This window comes from Watersipora subatra, chromosome 4, assembly GCF_963576615.1.
Source record: "Watersipora subatra chromosome 4, tzWatSuba1.1, whole genome shotgun sequence".
NCBI classification, from domain to species: domain Eukaryota; kingdom Metazoa; phylum Bryozoa; class Gymnolaemata; order Cheilostomatida; family Watersiporidae; genus Watersipora; species Watersipora subatra.
This window is the reverse complement of record NC_088711.1, coordinates 37,609,938-37,637,653: the sequence shown is the minus strand read 5'-3', so window position 1 is coordinate 37,637,653 and position 27,716 is coordinate 37,609,938. Positions and strand designations below refer to the sequence as shown.

At 35.6% G+C, this 27,716-nt stretch overlaps 1 protein-coding gene across 1 annotated transcript; it reads right to left on the bottom strand.

Annotated features, from left to right (window-relative positions):
* Positions 1-3,191: 3,191 nt before the first annotated feature.
* LOC137393528 (tRNA-dihydrouridine(20a/20b) synthase [NAD(P)+]-like) lies at positions 3,192-26,150 on the bottom strand. The gene is made up of 8 exons (XM_068080111.1): positions 26,047-26,150; positions 23,549-23,670; positions 18,717-18,834; positions 18,307-18,447; positions 15,881-16,089; positions 14,146-14,228; positions 7,195-7,387; positions 3,192-4,042 (listed from the first exon to the last, which is right to left on the bottom strand). The coding sequence occupies exons 1-7, from the start codon at positions 26,133-26,135 to the stop codon at positions 7,208-7,210; spliced, it is 942 nt and encodes a 313-aa protein (XP_067936212.1). The 5' UTR covers positions 26,136-26,150; the 3' UTR covers positions 3,192-4,042; positions 7,195-7,207.
* Between the last annotated feature and the right edge of the window lie 1,566 nt (positions 26,151-27,716).

The window sequence follows — 27,716 nt, the reverse complement described above, 5'->3', positions numbered from 1 at the left end:
AAAATCCCTAAATTAATTTTTAGCTCTTTTCCAGAAGTGTATAATAAATGCAAATAGGTTTACTGTAAAACAATCTAAGAAACTTCCATTTAGCTTACTCTATAGTGTACTGTATTAGGGCTGCGAGCTCAAGCCTTCATCAGAGTACCATAGCACGAGAGGCGTACAGCTATTGTCATATACTAGTTTAATAAAATCTTCTTTGACACCCTTAAAACATGTGCTATTCACAAGTTCATCCTCCATCATGTATTTATGTACAAGTATTTACTTATAACAAGTTTTACAGAACCATTTCCTACCCATTATCATTTAGCTGTTTGAATAATTTACAGTTTTTAATGTGTACACCTTTTCATGATTAAGCAGGGTTTAGTTAGCAAAATCTTTATTGCGTAATTAAGCCCCTTTTTTCCATAAAAAAACACAAAAGGGCATGTAAGAGCTATAGCTACCGAAATAAGTTCACCTCCGCTATCTGTAATGCATGAAGCAAGCCCAGATAATTTACATAACTTATTTGATCTCCAGTTCATTGACTACACCGATGGCATTCCAATCTTTGAATTTTAAATTCTTAGTAAGAGATCGTGCACACTTTTCAAAAGCTTGTCACTGATAGTTACATATCAGAACAGATGCCAAGTGGGTTTAAAAAAGATATGAAACAAACTGGGTTGACTAAAATAGACAATCAACTTCACAAGCCTGCACCATTCTTTATAGTGAAGTGGCATCTTGATTTATTTTGGCGGACAAGAAATATGTTTTCATGGTGAAAGCATTAAAATGCCTTTATTATAAGTGGGGAGGGGTCAACACTAAAGAGGGTACAACTCCCCAATAAGTCTTCAAAAGATTGATCCTCATTGTCACAACCAAACTAAACTATTATTTGAAATAGGCTCTCAGGATGAATGATCCGCTTATCCTTTAGTGTCTTGTTCCGGCTAAACTTAACATTCATTTGCGAACTGTATGCTGTGGAATTAGCGGGGATAATTTAAGTGTCTAATTGGAGAACAAATCAACTGCATTATTTGCGATAGTTATCAACAATCGATAAATGGGGTGAAGTGATTTGATCAACAGCTGATCACACCTGATCATCAGAAATTACGCATTTCGCTTATGCTAGGGAATCACTGTTTGTTATTTACATGTATTATGTCGGACTAATAAGTTTTTCTGTTTCATTTTTAAAAGAAAATGTAAATAATGACTTCGTTATCACGTTATAGTAATTAGACGAATTACACACAAATGTGCATAAGGAAGTTTCCAAAAGGTTAGGCTACAAGATCCCTGCAGAATTTTGGTCAAAAGATCCTGCAACTCGTTGAATATGAAAGCAATAGTAGTTCAATATGGCTGTGCATCTATTCAGCTACCAAGACAACACAATAATACAACGACACAAAGTGCACACGGAAACCGACTGCAGCCACATTATATAATTCCAAGTACAGCAACTCCCAAAGATGCATCAGAGAGGTTTTTGAATATTTCACTAGCAGCAAGTGAGGCTGCTATTTTATAACACTGTTATTATACTAATAATAGCGCGTCTATATTTATAAATCTCAATGTTTGTCTGTCCATTTGTACTTCCGTCTGTCCAGCTATAATGATGAAGTTTTAAGAATGAGAGATCTGCTGCGAACTGGATTTGAACTCATAACCTCCAGTTCTGCAACATCCATTTATCCAACACACTACACTGTCCAACTGGCTATACCGTTAAATAAATTTGGCACATATTGTACTTAAGAATACATGCCAATCTTTCGTGGTATCATGTTAAGCATTACAGCTAACGTTATGCTTAAAGCCATACCAGAAGAAAAATCTGTGAAGAATTTGCGTGAAGATATTGCTTAAAACAATATGAAAAAAAAGGTGGATGTCCATAAGTGAAGGAAAATGCGTAAACTCGTATAGCCAACAAGACTATTGCAATCAGTGTAAATCTGTAGAAGGCATTGCAGTCGGTACAGCATGAGTTGCACAGAAATAAGCACATAAACAAAAATAGCACAATACACAGAAATAAACAAACACATTGATTTAAAAGTTAGAATGGTAAATGTTGATTAAAAGTAAATTTTCTGTACAAAAGCTTTTTTATTACCCGTGCAACGCCAGACACTCATCTAGTTATTATATATAATCAATTTTTAATGACAAATACAACTTTTAATGGCTGCCAACTCTCGCTCTACAAATACAACATATTAACCTTTACTAAAATAAGAGCTGTATTCGTCTACCCGAAACCACGCCAAGAGCATAAGAAAAAAGATTTCACTGGACAGGAATCAAACTCGAATATTCAGATTCATAGCCAAGCGCACTATCAACTGCACCACTCGACCACCTTTCCTCATTCAAGAATAATTGTGTACATAGTTATTACACATGACAAACTTCCATGGCGCACTATTAATAACTAATATAATGATGTGTATAAGGTTTCATGGCTAGTAGGCAACGTGGTGTAGCTACAAAGTCAAGTATGTATCAAAAACACCCAGTGGGCGGTATCTGCTCAAAAATATTTTTACTAATAGGAAGAATCAGAAATCAACTTACAATCACTTCTGCATACATATTTTATGACATAAAATAAGAGAAAATATGTTTCATGATCTAAAAAGTAATTTTCAACAAATGACATAAAAATGCCTCAAAACATTAGTTTTTTTTAGGCTGATGGAAATTAAAAAATAAAGCGTAGAAACAGCAACAAATAATTAAAATTAATTTAAACTATATTATGTATAAGTTAGAGTAAGTTAATCCATGTACTTCTATCACTCACTCTCCCACCAAACATAAACATTGCCAAATCTACATTTCCGTCCAGAAGTCTCTTCAATGAAATAACAATAAAACTTGTTTTACTTTACGCAAAACTTATGTTTATTATTTAACTTTTTACCCAGTTTTACATGATGCACTTATTTTAATGCTACATGTAGTTACTCGAAGCATTCGATTTTGGTTGTTATTTTCGGTTATACATATAAAGTTATTTGCAATGTTATATTTTGCAATATACTTGCAATATATTGCAAATATTTTGCAATCATTGCTCTAGCATACAACGGTTTCGACTCATGACGCAGATAATGAAATAGATAACCTTTATATATCAAGGTTTGACTGTTTTACGCTTCAAAATATTGAATTTTATTCAAAATTTTGTAGTGTATTTACTTCCTAATTACACATCAGAATTTACAGAGCTATCACATATCTACAGTTTCCATGATAACAACAGCTAACAATATAACATACTACATTAGTAGGATCTAGCTTAGTTTTGCTAAATGTTGATGAACTGGTATAGTCTGTTATATATATATCAGAGATGGAAATCATGTGCCTTTAAAAATTTCTGAATCCTAAGGAATTAGAATACACTCAAGGTGTGCAATGCAATACATGAAAAAAGGTGAAAGCTCATGATGTCATCAAATTCTGCCGAGCCAATATAAAAGTATAATTAAATGAACACACAGCAATGCTTTCTAGCCAGACTATTAAAATTGTGTTAACTTGCAGAGAGAATGGACAAATGCTAACGATATAATTCATGTTTTACAAATGAATCATACAATGAATCATTCATGAATTCTGATAAAGTTGTAACATGAAAATTTTAGTGCCCCTACAAGCTTCCCTATTACAGGAAGTCAGCGAAAGGTCAAAGGTTACATAGTTTAATGAACACTGCGTTTGAACAACAACCATAAATAAAGCGCTATGTAATATTGAAACAATACATAACTGAACAACAAATAAAAGGCAACATAAGTGTAAACTTGCTTGATAAAATGAAAAGACAAATTAGAAGGTGAACTCTGTAGTATGATTGTGAGCGGTGCTGGTGAAGGGTAATGTGAACCACAACTATACCATCATAGCATAGAGAGCCTATCTAAGCCAATCAGCTGTTTGAGCTGTGCCAAGAGTGCCTTTCATGCCTATGGCCAGAGACTCCTCATGAACTCCATCCTATGCGTCCACTGCACTCTTCCTATAAACAAAAAACATAAGACAGTATATTAGTTGATAACCAAGTTATCCTCAAACCTACAAGACTATTTTTACCAAGCACAACAGTGAAATAAGCTTTTTAAAACAGTCAATAACGACACTATACCTACACAACAATAGGAGACAGGAGTACCAGAAATGTTCTGCATAGGATGACAACTCCGAAACATATTTATCATTAAAACTATCACTCCAAGCAGGCCTGTGTTCCTTGGTTGCAAGTTGGGGCGGCAAATGTTAAGCGGCTAGTTATGAACACTTGGGGGTTTGGAGGGGGGCAGTGTAAACCCCCAACAGGTTTATCTCATGTAGGGCCTCAACTGGGCCTCTCACGTAAAGTTTTAAAAAATTTTATCGGAAAGAATAAACATCTTTCTATTATTTGAGATTTGTTTGTTTTAGGTGATATGACTGCCAGGACGTTTTCAGATTAAAACAGGCAAAACTTGACTGCAGTTAAAGCGCTCAGAAAAAAGACATCTTTTTCTTTTGAGCGTTTTAACAAAGATTAATTTTGATGATTTTATTCATCTGAAGGTTTCCACGCTTTCGATGGGCCATTGCCAAGCGGGTGTTTGGTAAAACTTGACCTTTTGCAAACCTTTATAAAATAAAAGTTGCGAACAAGAATATTGTGCCAATGATGATAATAATGACGCCTACGAACTACTAAAAGTTGATGTTTATCTCTATGACTTGGAATAAAGTGATATTCTACAGCGATAAAAACCGTCTCCGTAGCCGTTGGGCAAATAACTGTGCGAGTTAATGATGTTGAGGTCGAGTTATCTAAAGCAATTTATCATTGCGTGGGAACGGACCAAACAAATCCGTTCGAGTTAACCATGTGTTGGAGATAAAATTTTACATTTTATCCGAGGGCAAGTCATGACTGTACTTAGCCGCCGAAAATTCCTAAAAGGTTGGGGCGACTCAGCCGATCAGCCGGCCAGCCGCCTCAGGGAATACGGGCCTGACTCCAAGAACTGCTGGCTGAATCATATCAAAGGTTAGGAGCATATGACAATAGGTGTAGTGAGACAGAAAATACAGAAATATCTCTTGTACAACCGTTTCAATCAGAACATACTGTAAAACCTCTATGTGAATGTCATGGCACTCCAATTTTCAACCCTTTCCTTTTAGTGGTGTTGTATTAGAGGTGACGTTCAAATAGAGAGGGGCACTGCATTTTTAGACTAGCTCGTCAGAATTTTTGGAAAATAAATTTAGCGACATTTGTTTTGAGCGACATCAGCATCGCTAATGTCGCTCAAAACAAATGTCGCTAAATTTATTTTCCAAAAATTCTGACGTCTAGTCAAAAAATGCAGCTTAATGATGCTTAAGTGACAGAGAATATGGGTGAAATTAGCTTAATGATGATAATGTCGCCCATATTCTCTGCTCTCTCCTTTGGGCGGATCGACATGAATGCAGACAGCTAATTAATGAATGAATGAGCAGCTGATTACAGTTGATATAGCAGCTGATGGTTGGTTATGAGTTACTAGATGCACTGTTGGTGGTATGGTATAGCTCAACTCTACTAATATGTTAGCATATGCATGTCATCTACATGTATACGACAGCAGTGCGAAAGATAAAGAGTCAGTGTATGAGGCTATACATCCATAACATCCTCCATGTTTGCCAGGGATGGAAGACTGCAGCAAATATGGAATGTACCCAGAACAAGCTCACTGACTATCCTCTGATATCTCTTATACAGTTGCCTTGAGGGATGATGTTATTCAACTTTGAGAACAATTTCAAACTATAAACTCAATATTCCCTCTTTAGTATACTCAATCATCACTCGGCATACACTTTCACCGTCAAACACAATAGGCAAAATTAATGTTTTTAATTTTTAGAAACATTGAAATTTTTAAGCACTTTCTGAGCAGAGTGTACAAATTTACATGAAGCACAAAAGAGTAAAGAAAATTTTAAAAAGGTAGAACAACTCGGCATAATCCAACTGACACAAATAATAAAAACTATATTTCCCTTCTTAAATACACGCGGATATAAATTTTATGATCAAACTCGACATGAAATAGTAACAATTTTGATCGGTTTGAGAGGCTTCATAGTTACAGTAACTTACAAGCGGGTAGAAATAACTATGCGTTGGGACCTTTTATTTGTCTTAAGAAATCAGTCTAAAACATCCTGACCCGACATACAGAATTTGCTAAGGGAATACTTTTATTAATAATGTATGAGCAACCTACTGTCCTTCGTGTGGGCACAACCATGTACGATTTTACTAGCTTTGTGGATCACCCGAGATCAGGTCTTTGGGGCACCATGGGTGGTCCATTTAGAAAACTATGCATCTTCGTTAAAATTTGTGCACATACTAGACATAAATCTATTACTGCCCTGCAAGGAATTCACAATTCTATAATTCACTACCTCTTGCATGCTTACTATCTGCGACAAATGTGCCACTAACAAATAAAAACAAAAGGGGTTAAATAAATAACAAACAGTTAGTGATTCGTGATACGTTAAAAGCTAGGAAGATGCAGGCAAAATTGCCTAAAGAATTAGGAATTGGTGAATCTACTCTTTGAGGGTGGAAAAAGGATGAAGGGACAATAAGACAGGCAACAACTCAGCTTGATCAAAGTGAAGGTTTAGAAAAAAAAACAATTGTAGCAACCACCACTTGACATATATAAAGAACTCTTAGATAAGGAGAGATAATGCTTGTATAAGAACAGATGTAGCAACCACAACTTGACATATATAAGGAACTCCTAGATAAGGAGAGATAATGCTTGTATAAGAACAGATGTAGCAACAGCTTAAAGAAAAGCAAGGCATCGACGATAATAGATCTAAAGCATTATAGAGTAAACTCGTTATAAAATGGTCTCACCTAAAACTTAACCTGTTTTTAACCCCATCGTCCTGGTTATACCAGGTCTATGGTACAAACGGATGTAAAGTTTCCTTACTCATTCAATCAACTGGCCACTAACCTGCTAAACTGCATCAGTCTAAGCCATCACTAACCTGCTAAACCACGTCTGTCTATGCCATCACTAACCTGCTAAACCACGTCAGTCTAAGCCATCACTAACCTGCTAAACCACGTCTGTCTATGCCATCACTAACCTGCTAAACCATGTCAGTCTGAGCCGTCACTGCTAATGCCGTATTCATGGTCTAGATAGTCCAATATGGCCGCCGTGCTCTGGAACGTATTAAAGACTCGACGCTCTGGCTTAGACATGCAGTTTTGGAGCATTGTGTGAGTGTGGTGATGAAAACACGGGAATTGGGTTCCATGGTTCATAGCAATTTCAACCTGGCAACAGAATCGCTTGAGATAATTAGCTGATGAACGTTGGAGTAAATACTATAGGCTTTTAATATCTAGTTGTTTAATAATAAGTTGTACTTTATCCTCCTTCCTTCACAAAAGAATGTCTATATCTATATCTGCAATAGCTGTATATAATGTACCATAAAACCTCTAATTGAACGCCACCTGTGTTTGAACGCCATCTCTAATTGACCGCCACCTTGAGAGAAGGGTTGAAAAATAGAGCACCACTCTCTAATTGAACGCCACCTCTATTTGACCGCAACTTTGACATTATTTTATCTTTACGAGCCCATAATATCAATTGATCAGTAAAAAAGTGTCCACAAAATCGTATTAATAATGAATCGTTTGCATTCATAACAATCAATTCTCTCATTGTCCAACTTCAAAACTTTTCGTTTTTTTCATTAAAACTTTCAAAGCAACACTATAAAAATAATCAATAACTGCCTCAGACTAATAGTAGTTCCTTGATTAACGCGGTCTTGATACTTCGAAGTACATGTATATAATAACGGTTTACATCTACCATCCGATGGTACAAAGATTACGCTTAGCGAGCAAAACTTTCACGTGTTGCATTTGTGTTAAATGCAATGCGTAAAAGTTTTGCTTTGCCAAAAAATTGTTTGGAAGCTAATATCGACTAGTTCAGCAGTTCAGAAGAGTTTAAGCCAGAAGACATTGTGGAAGGTACTGAACAACCAGAAGATGTTCATTCCATCTAAAGCAACAATCAAAACGCAGCTGTCTGAGCAAAAGATAAAACATTTTTGCTTTAAAAACGTTAATTTTTGTTTCTGCATGTAATATAAGTATGATTCGTTTATGTCACTTGTTCAAGAATATATATATTTGTAGCATTATCATTATATAACTTATAAATTAACAGATTTATAGCATATTATTTGATAGCTTTCTTGCGGCTATCTTAACTCGGCTTACAATGGATCAATGCTCATAACTACTCTTCTATTGCGCATAAAAAGCTAGTTGTGGGTGCAAACTGTAGCAAACATAGCAGTGAGTGCATTGAGCTTTTATTAAACATTGTTAAATACAGATATGAAATAGAAAAATGCCTTCAAATTTAGAGTGAAATAAAAAATTGAAAGCTCTAATAAATTGCAAAGCAAAGCACAGGATATAATATCATCGCACATTAATTGCAAGCAATAGATAACAACTGGTAGAGATATTTCTCGGCTTCCCAATGCATATTTTATTTAGAGATCTTTGACAAGTTAGAGGTAAGTTAGCAGATTTATTGCATCTAAAAGGTTCAACATCGCTCCTCCCGAAAACGAGTTCAAAATATATGCGACATTCGTTTCGACCAAAAAAGGGCTAAATTTATCTTCCAAAAATTCTGACGAGACATTTGAAAAATACAATGCCAGTATCTATCTAAACACCACCTCTGACTGCCACTAAAAAAGAAGGGTTGAAAAATAGAGCGCCATGGTGTTCAATTAGAGGTTTTACGCAGCTATTGCAGATAGATGTATATGCAAACAAATATACATACATAAATATGAATATTTACATACATATAGATGTGTGTGAATAGCTAGAGTGTTGGAATAGGTTCTGTACTTATCTTTTTCCAGTTTGATGTTTTTCTCTGAACTCATTACAGTTTTGTTTCATGTTTCCGCACTCTTCAGCACAGTCAACCTATCTCAACACTCTAGTTGTTGATAACAATTCACACTTTTCACAGTGTGGAGTTCTGTTAGCAGGCCTCACTACTTATCCATTATATATGTATATATACTCATGTATACGTCAATCTCATGTAAAAGTCGATAGGTTTTTTAAGACCAAAGATTGCTTCATTACAGTCATACTTCAACTTACGAGCTTAATGCGTTCCGAGACTGAGCTCGTATGTCAATTTACTCGCATGTTGGTGCAATTCATTTATATATAGAACAATTAAATATATATTGATTGGTTTCCATACTCTAAAAAAAGCAAATAAAACACTCAAAACAAGATATTGTAACAGAAAGAACATGTTGGTTATTGTCCTTACGTACTACATGCTTTCAAAAAGCAACAAATAAAAAATAATGCAAAGAAATGTGATTAATTAAAATGTAAAATTAAATACATACAATAGCAGTTAACACTCGCATTTGCCAGGGAGGGAGATATAAGTTATCCTTCGTTACAACAGGTGACTTTGGTAAATTTGGATTTTATCAAAGTGTTAAAAGACAAACTTACAAGCAAACCAAAAAGCAAACTTTCATTTTCAACTAAACGTAATTAAAATTTCTTCGGCGTTCATAGTTGGTTCAAATTTCTCGCTGGTTAGCGAGAAATTTTTCCTTTTTTTTTTTCGCTTTCACGACTAGCCGGCCGTTTTAAGATAAACCTATCTAAGGACGTTTGCCTTTGTCGCCCTTGCAACATGTTGCGATTAGGACGAACACAGGTGTTGCCACAAATGGTTAACGCACGACCACTAGCCAACTTGTCCGAATGTCTATTAAACAGTTTGGATAGATAGCGCCGGCCTTTTCACATAGCATAGTTTCAGTTACGCTGTCACCGGCCAATTGTTTGTCCAATGCCATCAGCGGTTGTGAAGATCGCTGCACCGTTCATAAACTATGGTTAGTCCTTTTGCGAACTAAATGCCCTGAATATAATCCTTCTGTTTGATAATTATGAATGTATTTCTGTCATATTGCCGAGCTAGCTGAATCACGCATACACATTTCGCATATTTTTCAATATTTTTCCGTTTAATATCGACTGTTATCATTTGCTTTTTCTTTGTAATATCTTTCATTTTACTGGCAAACTTTCGGTCTACGCACAGTACTTTTAATTCACATAATTCTGCATAGAAAATCGTGCACAAAAAAACACGGTACAACAGTATAACCTGAGCAGTTGAAAAATACAGAGTGATGCTGTTCTCATAAAACACCTCCGGCATACTTGGCAACTGACTCAAGTGCTCGTATCTCAAACATGGCTCGTATGTTAGTGCTAAAACTTGCTTAAAAGCTGGCTCGTATCTCAAGTTTCTCGTACGTCGGAGCACTCGTAAGTTGAAGTATTACTGTATAGGTATTACTCATGTATAAGTTGACCCTGGTATTTCAAAATATTTTAAAATAACTATATCGAATCTGAACCGATTTTTGCTATTCGGAATAAAAACATGGCTTTCAAAATTTTAAGATTTTTCACTCAACACGATAAATTGATTTCGTCGGCATGTTTTGAACGAGGTTTGGAAAGACTCGCTTATGGGTGCAAGGACTTCACACTAAAACATAAATGTTAAAAACGCTAAAACGCATGGGAAGAATGTTGCCTGTTCTCAACATGTGTTTGCTACTACGTGGCTAGGCTAGTAAACAAACAGAAAGCGAATATTTATAGAACAGGTTTATTTAAATGTACACAAATTAGAATCATTCGGTTGTAACTTACAAAGTTTCAAAATTTTGCTTACCATTATGCCAAATACCGTAAGTTCCAGCACATAAGTCGAGGTCTGAAGTTTTGTTTAAAGGTTGACTTGCAATAAAATTCACATTACAGTTATTTGGTATCATAAGATTCACCATGGCTTACTCTGTTGTGTTGTAGGTGCAAAATATGTGGGAATGTGATTACAAGCTCTTAAAAGCTAAAAACGTACAGTTAATCGCAGCCACACGAGACCGCCGTAGTTTGGATTCGCTTTCCAAAACGGCTCAAATGTGACGTAGTTGTTACGGATGGTTTCTGTTTACACTGTCATGCAACCTCATTCGTCAAAATATTTTCACAAATATACTTCACGCATTCAATAAAACCATGTCTATTGTTCTTACGTGTCTGTTTTATCGTCATCGTAATGCTGTCACTTTTAGCAGTGATATCCTATAACTTACCGTAAAAATTCGTTTAACCTTTTAGCCTTAGCTTGAAGGAGTACATATCATTGTCTGATAATCATGATGAGCCTGTTGGTCACTTGTAATAATCGAAAAGTGCTGCAGAAATTATTTGCGAAGTATTGGGTCACATGATCAGATTACGACTTGCCGATTAGACCAAACTGAAACAAAACTGTAAAGTAGCGAGCATCTATATTTGATAAGGGGTCTTCGGTAAAACCCGAAGTGTTTGTCATAAACTAGTGCTACAATAAGTTTTATATCGAGCTTTTTATTGGCCTTTCAATTCATGTGAGAACATTACGTGACAAGACAATAACCAAACTGTAATGACTGTGTCAGATAAATAAAGAGATTCTAATCTATGGTGGCTTTTCGTTTTTGAGCTTTTAAGAGCTTGTAATCGCATTTCCACATATTTAGCACCTACAACACAACAGAGTAAGACATTGTGAATCTTATGATACCAAATAACTGTAATGTGAATTTTGTTGCAAGTCAAAAAGTTTAAAAATTCTGGTTTTGACATGCACTTGCGGTATATGTCGACAACCTTCTCTGGCTCAATTCACTTGATTGAGTCCAATCGGCATCAGAGGCGGGCGATGGTTAGTCTAAGAAATGGCATTTAAAAACACCATAAGCAAAAACGCTTCTTTGGTTCTTGTGCTGTCAGCAATACGTAAACAATTAACAAAAGAATGAGAGGTGACAGTTTTAGTGAAGACCTCCTCGCCAATGAAACGAAACTGCCACCTTTGCCAATATGTACCATTTTAACAGAAAAGCTATGTCACAAGACAGATTTCTGTCAGGAATTGTGATTCTTGTGCAATAAAAAGTATGGATGTACAATGACGTGTCAAATGAATTACTGAAGTGTGGACTTGTGGGCAGATACTATGAAGAAAGCATTAAATTTGAAAAAAACAAGTTATTCCAGAAGAGGTTCCTGGTGATGACAATTTGAAGGGTGAAAAATGGTAATTTGTGTTTGATCCATCTCTTGTTGAGCAGCATTACTAGCATTTTACTATTTTACAAATAAATCCCCATATCATGTAATTTTGATTTACAACGGTTTTTGAAGTCAAATTTTACTAAAATTCTTGTCATGAAAAATGTGACCGTTGTTGTATACGTCGAAGATGGATTTTTAAGCTCGAAATTTGGTGCCGAACTTTTTACTTATATGCCAGAAAATACTGTAAATTACTTGCTAAATTTAACATCGGCCGGTCACAGTACAGCGCAACAATGGTGGCTGCCATGTTATGATTGAAAGTGCCGTACTAAACTTGTTCACTGATCATATATACCGTATTGCCACTGATGTTTTACACCAGTAATTCTGCGAAGTAACTTTAACATTTATATAATAAAGTACCATTATTCGGAGTGTTTGTTAAGGCTTCCTACCGTGCTGTGTATATTGCATGTATAAAAACAGAGTTTTCTTTTCATATTCACATACTATTCGACTGGGTTGCAACATATCTATAAACATAAACATTACTCATACAGTGCACACTCAGGATACGATTACGATGATATACGATTTTCACCTAACGAAGTGGAACATGATGATTTTTGAACTTCATCATACACATCTTATTTCACCATACGAATGCAACAAAATGTTCGGCCGAGTTCAAATTTGGTAGTTGGTGTGCTTATCCCGCACGGCAAAATAACAGACACCGAAATGCTGTTCGCCCAAAATAACTTCACAATGCCTGAAAAAGACACAATGACCGATTTCTCTCAGTTTAGCAATTTTCGTGTGTAAAACAGTAATATTTTCCCCTTTAACCTAGTAGCAAAGTTGAAGTTGCGATCCCTTCAAACAGTCGTCAGTGAACTTCCCTTAACCTGCTAACAAACATACATCCAATTCATTTCAAAAGCAGCATCGTTTGGGCTTTCTTGCTAAATTCTGTTAAGAAAGGTTTTAGACAGGTCCGCTAAAAGTTATAGTGAAAGCGAAAACAAAAACTGATAAGTAATAAAATTTTAGTAATAAAAAATAGAAATTCAGTAAAATAGTTGTAATACATACTAAAACTTAGCTTCGTGTGTGTGTGAGTGCGTGTAGCCAAACATATTTGAAGTGAAATCAAAGTATATGTTATATATATGTCTGTTTTGAAGGTAAGAACTCCCTACAGTACGTACTGCATATGGTACATTATAATGTTACATTTTATCGCAGATCATAACTACTAAATACATTAAATACAATAAAGTTACACTAAATACAATAAAGTTACTGTAGGTAACTATAGTTAGTAAGGTTAACATGCTATTTTGTTACTAAATTTTAATATGTACAGTACTTACATAAAATTATGACGATTTTTACCAGGGGATGTTTGCATTATATAATTACTATGGTTTTTATACCCCTACATACAACTTTTCCACCATACGATGCCAACCCTGGAATGGATCAAAATCATATCCTGAGGGTACACAGTAAATAAGTCAAGACCCCAAAACAAAAAATTTAGCTTGAAGTCATCTCCCAAAAACTCGACTTATGCATGAGTATATACGGTATATAAATAGCTATTCAAACCAAAGAGAGGGGGAAGAAGCTACACATGTAAATAAGGGAGGTCGGAGAAGCTATAGGCCTACATGTACGGTATATCGATTAAATTGTGACCTGCAGTGGCGTGGCCCTAGGACTATATGTCCATTGTGAGAAATTAGATCAGTCTAATTTAAGAAATCCAGTTAAATCAGATGCACAACCTTCAGCACCTAGGATGTATCTCAGGTCAGGCTATACAAATGTTTTATGTAGATAAAATCGTGTCTTCTCACCCAATCAGATAGAACTTCTCTATTTACTCCATGACCAGCATACATAGCAGGATTCTCAAGTATCCCTCGGGCAGCCATTACACCTGGACGTAGACAGAATAGAGCATATATTACTATGAAATGATTGCTAATGAATACTTATATCTGCTTTACAGATAAGCATCTGAATCTTTTCTTAAATAAATCTGAAACATTCGATACTTTCTACAAATTCCCTATTGATCGCGCAAAACCTTAGCCTAACACACTAATAAATATACACTAGAAATTTCTACTAAGATAAATACGCAAAGAATTCTGGGCCTGGCTTATTGTGTTTATACATATCTAAGCAGCTGATAAATTTAATGAATCTTTTTGTTTTAAGCACATAAATTACATAATTTTTTTATCATATATTTCAATACATCAGAGTCTTGGCTTTCGAATGAGCCTATATTCAATACACAAAGAATAATAGAACTATGAAAAACAGGGTGTCAAAAGTATGTCCTGCAATAAAAAACACTTGGTTGTGGTTCCCATAATGTAATGTCATAACAAATTATTTAGTCTTAGGTCGTCGATTCCTTTGGCTGCCATTGAGGCTGCGCTTTTCTGTGACAATCGGTGCTGTTAAACCCAGAGAGCGCTAATAATAAACTAGGATTCTAAATAATCAACAATGCCCGGGGATCGTGCCAACGCCCGACCAATACAAACACTTGTTCTGGGTTAATTAATTATGTGTCAATAAATATACTGTCCGTTGGTAAAGGTAAAGAAATCACATCAATTAAATTGTGACCTGCAGTGGTGTGGCCCTAGGACTATATGTCTATTGCACTTTGGCGAGATCACGCAATGCTTGAAATTAATTAGTCTCAGTCGTGTCCATTAACATACAATAAAAAGAGAGGGCTAGTGCATAATAGCATCGGGAAAACATAGTATGGTGCTTGGAATCTGAGTTATTTTTCATAGAAATAATCTGTACATGGAGAGCTAATGACACTGATTCCTTTGTCATTCTCATTGGTTCTCTGGAGTTGTCCTACCTTCGCATGCCACTAGCGTCATTATCGTAGTTGATAAATATAAGTGGTAAGCAATAAGCGGTAAGAGCACACAACACCGAATATGAAAATTGTGACATCCCAATTTTCGAGCTTATACTATTAAACATTTTTGCGGTAGAGCTCTGGGGAAATCATATAAACACCAACCAATGTCTGTCTCACCTTGTCAAACAATAACTCATTTGAAAGCCAAGATATTGCAGTACCTGAATAAGCTGAAACAGTACTTATGCAATTTATGTGCTTTAAGCGAAGATATCAATAATATTTGCCATATTTTTTACTTACAGTAATGGCAACTATTACAACTAACCAAAGACTAAACACGCAGCATAGGTAACATTTTCATTGACATAAGGTATGAAATCAACTTAATTGTTTTTTCTACCTACAAAAACAATAAATTCATGATTCATTTAAAATTTTTGTAATAAAATAAAAACTCAGCCTGCCACACAAACGATCTGGAATATGTTAGTTTTTAGTGGGAATCAGTGGCTAATATTGGTATCTAAATTGCAGTTGTGGAGCCTTTCTAATATAAATAAATTTTTAAATATATTCTTTCTCTCTTTGAAAACCATAAAATATTGAACTAGCGACATATGTCTATCATATTTATATTACTAGCTGCTCCTTGGCTAGTTTACTAAAACGAAGTATAATATTTTACAAACCATTCACACCAGTTGCCCCAACTATATCTTGCATTCTCTCCAATGACGTGACATCGCCATTGTGTATGACAGGAACGGATAGGTTCTCTTTGATTAAACGTACCGCCTCAACATTGACAGGCTCAGCCCTCTGTGCTTTAGTCCTTCCATGCACAGTAATGAAGGAGACACCTGCAGCCTCCACCTGGCGACAGAAATCCACCGTCCGCCTAAGAACACATTAGATACAGCTATAACTTTAAAAACCCTAACAGGAGTTGTCTACCCATGAGATGCGAAAGGCGACAAACAGAATTCAAGAATTCCGCTTCCAGTTTACAGCTATTACTATCAAGCTATCAACCTTCCTAAAAGAACTAGTATCATACATCTTAAAGATGAATTTCCACAAAATTTTTGTGAATTTGAACGTTTTCATCGCAATCAAGTTTTAACAATTTTAATCTGGAGACAATAGCAATAGATCAACTCAAGCATCAAAAACAATGGCATATGATAGAAAAATACCAATACTTTCTGATAAAATCTACAAAACACTTGTGTGAGTGATCTTCAAGTTTCTTTATTTTAGAAACATTAAAATGCCAATTTACTGTACATGTATGCACACAGAAATGAAGGGCAGAAACTGAAATATATTATAGATATTTTTATAGACGTATAACTGTTATCCGATGTATATTAATACACCATTGTTCAGCTTGCACTAAACATCCTTATGAACAATTTGCCTTAATCGTAACAAAATTATGGTGAAGAACTTAGAGGAGACAAGACAAGATAAATCACCAACTTAATGCAGTAATTAGACTAATCACTTTGGCATATTGTAATTTATATCAACACTGAATTCAGATTTGCCCTTTTCGTCTAACTCTTTACAGACTGGCGTGTTTAAATGCTGGCAGCTATGCAGTATTACTGCTGTTGACAAAACACATAAAAAATCTCTTTAAATAAGCTGTTTATGTGTATTTTACGTGTAGCAAAAAATGATAGCGGCTGCATAGTTCATCTTTTGAAAGTTGAAAAAAATTTACAAAAGAGTGTAACTAAAATCAAGTAAAGCCATATAGCTCGTTTTCCGAACATCTCTGATTTCGACCAAATTGGATCTCGACCGCAAAAAATTTTCAATCCTTACTTTGACTTCAACCGAAAGTTTGGCTTACAACTAAATCTTTTTAGATCATACCTTTGTATAGGCTGCCAACGCTACTTTAACATTTATGTTAAAATTGGTAAAAGCAAAACATGAAATATTTGTTTTTGCATGACTGTTTGACTGTAGTAACAAACACAGTTTGACTGTAGTAATAAACAATGTTTGACTGTAGTAATAAACAAGGTTTGACTGTAGTAATAAACACAGTTTGACTGTAGTAATAAACAAAGTTGGACTGTAGTAATAATCAAGGCTTGACTGTAGTAATAAACAAGGTTTGACTGTAGTAATAATCAAGGTTTGACTGTAGTAATAAACAAGGATTGACTGTAGTAATAAACAAGGTTTGACTGTAGTAATAAACAAGGTTTGACTGTAGTAATAAACAAGGTTCGACTGTAGTAATAAACAAGGTTTGACTGTAGTAATAAACAAGGTTTGACTGCAGTAATAAACAAGGTTTGACTGTAGTAATAAAAAAGGTTTGACTGTAGTAATAAACAAGGTTTGACTGTAGTAATAAACAAGGATTGACTGTAGTAATAAACAAGGTTTGACTGTAGTAATAAACAAGGTTTGACTGTAGTAATAAACAAGGTTCGACTGTAGTAATAAACAAGGTTTGACTGCAGTAATAAACAAGGTTTGACTGCAGTAATAAACAAGGTTTGACTGTAGTAATAAAAAAGGTTTGACTGTAGTAATAAACAAGGTTTGACTGTAGTAATAGACAAGGTTTGACTGTAGTAATAAACACAGTTTGTCTGTAGTAATAAACAAAGTTTGACTGTAGTAATAAACAAGGTTTGAGTGCAGTAATAAACAAGGTTTGACTGTAGTAATAAACACAGTTTGTCTGTAGTAATAAACAAAGTTTGACTGTAGTAATAAACAAGGTTTGAGTGCAGTAATAAACAAGGTTTGACTGTAGTAATAAACAAGGTTTGACTGTAGTAATAAACAAGGTTTGACTGTAGTAATAAGCACTGAAAAGTAATCAACTAGACACTGACCTGAGCTCCTGTTTGTGAGCCAGAATGCAAAAGAATTATAAATTACTACACAGAAACATTACTATTGATTAAAATCCACTATTTTATATAATGCATTGACTCCATTGCTGTTACACCTCCTTTGGGCATTCTATTAAAATTTATTCAATAGTTATCCAAGATCTGGAAAAAGCTGCATGTGATGAAATATCTATCCTTGTACCACTGTTTTCAATTATCAAAATGTGGAAATTATGCCCTATATTTACCTCAGCTCATCATGAATACGAATCTTCACAGAGACACTGAATGGATAAACTGTGATCCTGTTCCTAGCCTGTGAAACCATATCACTTATGAGTTCTGGCTTATCTATGAGACATGCTCCATAACCCTCCTGGATAGCCCACCTAACACAGACATCAACACCGGAAAACTAATAAATAATCGATAGACATCAAAAGAACAAGAAATCAATAGAAAACCACTAGGAAGTCGATAGACATCAATAGTTCTGTAATTCTCCCTTACCTCAGAGCTAATAAACATGCTGCTCATTTTAGTTTTAACAGACAACCATGTTTAGCCTCGATTCTACTCATAAGACTTTTAATGAGGCTGTAATGTGTTTACATACCAACCAACTCATCTAATGTTGAGTTGTGTGAATTGAACAGACCTTTGCGGGCAGCCGCAGTTCAAATCGACCCCGTCAGAATAGGGAGCTACCATCTCAGCAACGTCAGCAAAGTATTTTCCGTTCTTGGCAGCAAACTGCACAACCAATGGACGATCAGCTAGCAAAATAATACCAATAGAAGCTGTGGAAATATTTTTTACTACTAGAAATTCCCCTGTCATACAGCCCAAGACGTGATAATGGAATAAGTGATAATAGAAAAAAGAAAGGGTAGTGCTGGTTGTTGAAACAGTAGTTGTCAACAGGAATTGACAGAGTATAGTGTAAATGAGAGTTGTTCGGGATGCACGAAGGAGGGAGCACGAGGGAGGGAGGAATGCAGTTGAGGGAGCACGACTTCAAAAAGGAAATTCTAGTAATCTAGTAATTTGACAGGGGAACTTGTTGGCACGTATGACATAGTTGTATTTGACCATTGTATGTAATGAAATGTTTCTCATTACATCCAGTACACGTGAGCTGTGATATGTTGCTGTCCAGTCTGCCTAAAAAGTTGTTACACAGTTCTTGAAAATCAGGGCAATCTAAAGATTGAAAATGAGGAATGTGATGAAGGGGGCAGCATTGGGAGGAGCAATATTGTTTTGTGCAATATTTTCATGGTCAATGATGTCCATAAAATCATGATCATCATCTGGAAATAAAGGGGCTGCCAAGTCCATGTCATTTACACCGCCTACAACATCTACCAAAGAATTCTCTGAATCAGATGAGTTGTTGTTATTAATTTTAGTAGCGTGTTGTTGAACATTAGCATTTGATGTTGATGGTTGCTGTGAGGACCTTCTATTTATCCTCCTATTGAGCTGTAATAATTGAGAGACACGTGGACGGCCAATGCGTCAGCCACGACGTGGTGTTCTGGGAAGTTGTATGTCCATGGTAGTTGTCAAGTTGTTTTGAAATTAAATTCAAAAAGTCAATTATGCAAAACAAAAGGTTGTAAAAAATTCACACCTAATCTACTACTATCTCAAACCTATGTTTTAAAACAATAAAATGAACATTAATTAAAGCTGTAGGCCTAACCTACTGTAATGTATGTAATTTAACAACAGCAATAAGGAAATATGTTTATTATATCTCTGAAATGCAATATTAGAAGTAAAGTGGCAGGCTGCTGTGTAATATACAGTTTAAAAGTTGGTTGTGTTGAATGTAGAATGGTTTTGATAGCGATCTAGCAGAAAGCAAGTATGAGCGTTCACACGTCTGGAAGTTTTCTGCAAACTGGAGCAAAATAAAAAAATGTTTTTGTCATAAAGGGGCATTGTAGTTCGGCCCTAGCTTGTACATATGTAAAGAATTTTGGCTAACATTTAAAATAATTTAATGAAACCTTCGGTAATTTGGAAAAAACATAGGCTGATAGACTGTGTACCACAATTTCATACCTGTAAATCGGTCTACGCCTCAAACGGTCTACGTTTATTACAGAAACCTTCAGACAGACAAATTCGAATAATTATTATTATAATTTTATAAAATCAAATAATTATTCTTATAATTAAATATTTTTGCAAGATATTAAAAACGAAAAAATATTAGAAACCTTCGGCAATTCGACAATGCTATAGACTGGTGAAATACGCAGTTTTTTTCGTGAAATGCGAACGACTTAATCGTTCTATTTTCTGTCGCTCGGCATTTCATTTGCCGGTCTTAATTTTGATAAAAATAAGGCTTGTCAAGTTTTAATAACGATTTTAGGCTAAATTAATCTGTCTATTTATGTATAATCCGATCAGATGAGTAGATTTTAGGATATTGCCGACAATTTTTAAAGACTTGGTAACATATTTAAATAGGTTTATATGTGTTTTGTATCGTTATTATACTTAAACGAATCCATTGAAAAATGGTTAAATTTGTTTATGAGATTTCGGTACAAGGGTTTGCGACGGTGTTGATGAACAATTTTCATGAGTTGTGTGCACATGCATTTATCATAAATCTCTCAAACAATCGCTCCGCTCGTGTTTGGTCATGGAAAAAGTCATGCATTTTTGCGGAAAGCACCACGAGTGATTTTTAGAAAGAGAATCAGAAAACAAGAAAAGGTCTGCCGGCATCTGATTCACTTCTATATTCTCGACTAATATAAATTTATTTATATTCTCACACCTTGTTAATACCCTACATTTAACCATTGACTGAAGCATTGACCGTGTAGATTCAAATTAGAATATATCTGTCGTCCTTAATGAGAAGACTAACTTTAACCATAGTTATTTTTTCAGATAAAAAACAAGCAGGAGCTGAGAGCCAAACGACAACCAATCGATTTATGAATAACTATCATAATGCAAGGCAGACAAGTATAACTCAGGTGCCTATTGAACATATTGGGGAAAACTAACTCTACATGAACGGAAGCAGTTTTGAAGAGATGAACTTTTGGAAACAAAGCTCATGTTCTGAGTATGTTCTGAGTATGTTAGTATGACATGAGAATTCTGCATATGTTAACAATTAATAACTCTTAAATCTTTCAGTAAAGAAAACTAAATTTTGATATGCCTCCTGGCATGCTATTTAACAAATTATACATGAAGGGGATGACAACTACTCATGTTTACTGCTGCTTATCTAACAATGAAAACGCTCGTTTGAGAACACAACTGGCCAGCTCGCTACTCTGCCAGCCCACCTCACTGGTTAGTGTGCGGATGAGCAAGCCTAGACTCTTGTATATCTGACGCTTTCGTTCAACAGTGGAACACTAAAGGCTGGTTCACACCATTTCGCCGTACGTCGGAGTCGTCCTTTTGGGTTCATCATCGACTATGTTCGCCGTAAACCGATAGCATCGACGAAGCAACACGGATATGTCGAGAAAGTTTGAGGCTGTCAAACTTTCCCGATATTTCGCCGAACATCGATGACAGCCTGTACAATGAGCAGCATTTTGGCGATAGTTAGTAATTTATGGGCACAAATAGTGTGATTTATTTATTTCCAATCGATAGTTGCTACAGGACTAGTATTTGATTTATGATAGTTGCTGCGGGATTAGTATTTGATTTGAGCATGCGAAAACGAAAAAGTATCCTTCGAGAAAAATGAAAAAAAAGTAGAACACTACGTCACGGAGTATTCGCTGATGAAGAAGTGGATGGGTTTGTGATAGTGTGAATATTGTTATCGTTAACGATAACCGATGTGTTGTGGCATCAACACCGAGATACGGTGATATAGTGTGAACCAGCCTTAATAGGAGCTGCCAATTAGTTTATCTAAGCATTTCCAGCAAACACTAGGCTCTTTGACATTCCTAGGTTCCCTAAAATTAAAAAATTTTCTGTTTGGTTAGCATGATATCCAAATATTAAAAAACAACAAAGACTGATAAACTTCAAGTTTTGTCTGCAGTCCAAATGTTAGAATAGGCAACATAACATAGTTTGCTGCAGTTTTAGGAAAATCATTAGACCAAACAATCTATGCTGTTCTGACTCATCTGCGCACTAGTGTTCGATCTCATAAGTCCTGCAATGACGAAATGCCGATGATTGCCAAAACTGTCGATACATAGTGTAGATATTTTTGTGTATACACATACCGACACTACTAAAACATAACAACTCATGTTAACAAATAAATTGAAGAATTGAATAAGAATTGATCTTAGTAATGTGAAGGCCACAACGTCCTTCCTTTATGTTGAACTCTGAACTTTAGAGGGAATTCCCATTTTCAAATCCATAACCTACCTAACAGTTTCTTTTATATCCAATAACTTGATAAAAGAACCTTGTTTATGATTACTATATACTAGTAAAAAAGAAGCTATTATTGGGTGTGCACTGCCATGAGTCCAACTTTCTCAGCTATGTATATGTAACCAAAGAATCTCAGCCTACTCGCCATGTTGTTGTCAATCATTGTAAAGCCTGATAGGAATTATACAAGTGGGAAACTACAAGGTATTTTTCTTTTTAAATAAAAAAAGTGCTGCCAGCAGCTGAGTGCAGATTTACTTCATTTACATTGTTTTCAACAGGTCCGATGATTACCGTGACTAACTCAAGAAAGCCAAAAAATTGACTACAGCAACACGTCAAATATCGTGAATGTGCAATAAACGAGCAGAAAGCAAAGGGCGGCAAATCCATGTTTAGCATTAGCTCCAATAAACGAGCAGAAAGCAAAGGGCGGCAAATCCATGTTTAGCATTAGCTCCAATAAACGAGCAGAAAGCAAAGGGCGGCAAGTCCATGTTTAGCATTAGCTCCAATAAACGAGCAGAAAGCAAAGGGCGGCCATGTTTAGCATTAGCTCCAATAAACGAGCAGAAAGCAAAGGGCGGCCATGTTTAGTATTAGCTCGAATCTAGAAATGAAAGGCTTGGTGCTTTCAGAGACAAAATTTCCCTATGAGACGTTTGAAAGGAGCAAATGAGAGCGAAGGCACCCATGCGACATGTGGAAACAGATGAAAACCACTTGACCTGTTGAAGTGTGTGACAGTAAACTCAGAAACATAAAGAGCTGATGAGTAGATAAAAAAGTACAAATCTGAAAGGCCCTAGTTCACCATAGACACAGGTAAAAGTATGCTTTATACACCGATAGACAAATTGAACAATATTATACTACGTATGTTACTAGTCATTTCTTTATCAGTTGAGGTGGTCACATGACTTTGCTGCTGTGTTCACAGGTAGATCCGCAAGGGACCAACAATGACATAAATCGATATACAGTATACAGCTTGTATCCGCCATGATAAACATGACGACGGTGAAGCGAACAATGACTTGAATGCTGTTTACCTACATTACGGATAACTGTCTACGATATATAACAGACCTTGAGAAGTCGTGAAGTCAGCATCCCTTGCATGCTGCGATTGGCTGAAAGATTCAGCGATGATCATTGGGGTGAAAGCCAAGTCGCATCCATACTTTCTAACAAGAGTGCGAAAAGCCAACCTGTTGGAGATAAGTTACACTATAAGTTATGTTTAAGACGAGCAATACACAATGTATAATCTTCACATGTGTTACATGATAGAGTCTTAGTACAGCATAACTACTAATAACTCAAGATTACTATTCCTTCATGTTTTCCAGTTTTTCAACATTCGATGTGACACTTCCAGAGCAATTCACTAGAAAACTTTCAACTCTTCACATATGTAGAGAGTCTGTGGAATAGACATCTGAACTATAGAAATCAAATGACATCTGAACTATGGAAATCAATAGAAATCTGAGTTATGGAAATCAATAGACGTCTCAGCTATGTAAATCAATAGACATCTGAGCTATGGAAATCAATAGACATCTGAGTTACGGAAATCAATAGACATCTGAGCTATGTAAATCAATAGACATGTGAGCTATGGAAATCAATAGACATCTGAGTTACGGAAATCAATAGATGTCTGAGCTATGGAGATCAATAGACATTTGAGCTATGGAAATCAATAGACATGTGAGCTATGGAAATCAATAGACAGCTGAGTTATGAAAATCAATAGACATGTGAGCTATGGAAATCTATAATCATCTGAGCTATGGAGGAATAGTCAATGTGACAATGTCCAATACCTAACATAACGTCCAGACATATACAGAATATTTTGATGTTTCCACTAGCAGTATTTCTGCTAGGTTAGCTTGTTTAACGCAAACACGCCTAAGAACCGTTGACAATTTGCATCATCCATTGGACCCCTCTGTGATAGCTATAAATTTGGACTACATTGGTGGTCTACCTTGATGTCTTGACACATTAGAATTATATTTTCAACTGTCAATGTCACTTCGGGAGTTGTGCATTCGCCACTCATTGTGTAGGCCTAACCTTTAGGCAAATTTGCGCTGATGTACTAGAGCCTTTGCTTTGTAAGGATGTATAAGTAAAACATTTCTTTTCTCAACAAAAACTTGAATTGCTGGTAGGGAGTAAATGATCAATGTAGAGTCTGTTTGCCTAAGGGATTTAAATTGCTAATATCTAGAAAGTGACAACTTAGAGAAGTGACCACAGAATGAGGGGTCATTTTAATAAAACTATACAGAAATGTAGGTACCTCACATAATATACCGTAAAACCTCTAATTGAACGCCATGGCACTCTAATTTTAAACCTTTCCTATATAGTGGCGGTCAATTGGAGGCAGCAGTCAAATAGAGGCTGGCGATGTATTTTTCAAATGGCTCATCAAAATTTTTGGAAAATATATTTAGCCCTATTACGGGCGAAGTGAATGTCGCCTATATTTTGCTCTCTTTTTTCGATGCTCTCTTTAAACCTTCTGGATGCAATAAATCTGCTCACTTACCTCCAACTTGTCAAAGATCTCTTGATAAAAGTGCATCGAAAAACATAATATAATCAAGAAATATCTCTACCAGTTGATATCTATCGCTTGCAATTGACCTGCGATGATATTATAGTCTGTATCCTTCTTTGCAATCTGTTGAAATTTACAATGTTTATTTCATTCTGAATTTGAAAACATATTTTTACTTTATACCTATATTTAACATTATTGAATAAAAGCTCATTGCACTCACTGATATGTTTGCTACAGTTTGCAGAAAAAATCTAGCTTTTTATGTGCAATAGAAGTGGAGTTATGAGCATCGATCTATTGTAAGCCGTGTTAAGATAGCCGCAAAGATGCTATAAAATAACATGCTATAAATCTGCATATATATTATGAGTTATACAATAATAATCTATAAAATGATACAAATACGATGAACAAGCGACATAAACGAATCATACTTATATTACATGCAGAAACACAAATTAATGTTTTTAAAACAAAAATACTTGCATCGTTTGCTCGGATAGCTGCGTTTTGATTGTTACTTGGATGGAACGAACATCTTCTAGTTGTCCATTACCTTCAACAACGTCTTCTGGCCTCAACTGCTGAACTAGTCGATATTAGTGTCCAAATAATTTTTGGGCAGAGCAAAACTTTCACGCGCTGCATTTAGTACCAATACAACACATAAAAGTTTGCTCGCTAAACGTAACCTTTGATCCAAAACTTGCAAAGTGGTTTTTATACTATGACCTTCGAAGTATTAGGACCGCGTTAAACAAGGAACTACTATTAGTCTGAGACAGTTAGTAGTTATTTCTATGGCATTGCTTTCAAAGTTCCATTTACCATCATAAAGTCAAACCGTTTTTATGTATGTACATGTACTTTGAAGTCTCAGGACCGCGCTAAACAAGGAACCACTATTAGCCTGAGACAGTTAGTAGTCAGGGTGGCGGTCAATTGGAGGAGGCGCTCAAATAGAGGTGGCGTTCAATTAGAGGTTTTATGGTAAGTGGCTTACTTGGAGTATCTCACCATCGGAGCACATATCTTAGTAACCTCTTCTGACTCAAGCATCTGCACAATATCACATCTGTTACCAAGAGCCATGATGTCACCCTCCAGATGCCTGTAGACACAAGAACAAAAACTTTCAAAATAAGTAATTTTAGACATTTAAGAAAGCAGCAAAACTTCAGTATGCCAAATTATTTCTTCTAAAAGCAAAGATTTTTATTACTTCATTAGTAATAATTTTATTTCAAACAGATGTTTTCAAAATTATGCCAAAAATTCCTCCATTATAAATTGATCCTTATTTTCAAAGCAGGTGCTAGTGGTCTACATTAAGCGCATGAGTGTCTCATATTTTGGCTCTGCATGTTCTCTAAATGATCATATTTTTTCTACTCCTATAACCTGTGACAAAAAATTGTGAAATGTGAAAACATCGAAATACTGAATATGTATAACTTTTTATGGGCATTAGTAACTAGCAACAAAATGATGTTTTCTGTAACATGCCAAAAAAAAGGAAAAAATAAAAAGACAGAAGTCAGGAATTATTGAGTGAGTTGAACAAACATGCGGACTACATAGAGCCAGGATAGTGAATTGAAAGTTGTAGTAACAGAAAGTTCATAAACTGAAACATATGATGGTGGATGTAGTATGCTAGTTGTTGAATATGTACTAGTTGTTGACATTGACCAGTCATTATCTTGTATTTGTATATAGCCGTTGTCAGACTCTTTGTTCATATCGGCTTACTCATCTGTTATGTAATTCTTATGTAATAATTCTTTTACTCTTTTGTCTCACTTATGTAGTAAGTCAGTTGCTGTCTAGCTTTCAAATATACAAGAATAACAGGTTATGGGCCCAGACAGGCAACCAAAGAAGCTGTACACGAGTTTGATACCAGAACAAAGACGATCGGCTATTATACTGACTGACCAACAACTGGTGAACCAGGAGTTAAACAGTTGATATCAGGAACAGTAAAATAAGGACTACTGAACCAGAACTTAGATTGTATCTCTCATTCTACAATGGATAGTGATAAATGGACAATAGATAAGTTGGACAGTCAGAACTATCAGACATGGAAGTTTCAGATGAAACACATTTTGCTGGTAAAGGATCTGTACGATATCGTGGATGGTACTGAGAAAGCACCAGAAGGTTCGGCTGATCAAGCGCTGAAAACTGCTTTTACATCCAGGTATCGTAAGGCTTTCTCAGTAATTGCTCTGTCTGTTAGTACTGAACTTCTCTACTTAATAACAGATACAGAAGCACCTGATGTAGTATGGAAGCGGCTTCAAAACCACTTTGAACGCAATACACTAGCAAACAAGTTATTTCTTAAGAAACAATATTTCAGAACAGTAATAAGGAGGGTACACCTGTAGAACAGCACTTGAAACACATGAAAGAACTTACAGATAAACTCGCCACTATCGATGCACCAATTTCTGAAGAAGATCAAGTAGTAACGCTCTTAGGCAGCCTTCCAAACAGCTATGCTCATCTTGCAACAGCATTAGAAGCAAGAGTAGACAACTTGAGTCTTGAGTTTGCCCAGCAGTCATTGATAAATGAAGAGTTGAAACGTAATGAGCGAAACTCCGATGAATCTAGTTCTGCCGGTGCATCTGATTCTGCATTGGTGTCAAGAAAGCAGCCTAG

What these genes read in the sequence shown, in the direction of transcription:
- LOC137393528 (XM_068080111.1), bottom strand. Translation starts at nt 26,135, where the DNA reads ATGGCTCTTGGTAACAGATGTGATATTGTGCAGATGCTTGAGTCAGAA. An exon ending in TGACTTCACGACTTCTCAAG is followed by an intron (nt 18,835 to 23,548) that starts GTCTGTTATATA and finishes TTATTTTGCTAG; the next exon opens with CTGATCGTCCATTGGTTGTG. An exon ending in TGGGGCAACTGGTGTGAATG is followed by an intron (nt 14,229 to 15,880) that starts GTTTGTAAAATA and finishes GTCTACGTCCAG; the next exon opens with GTGTAATGGCTGCCCGAGGG.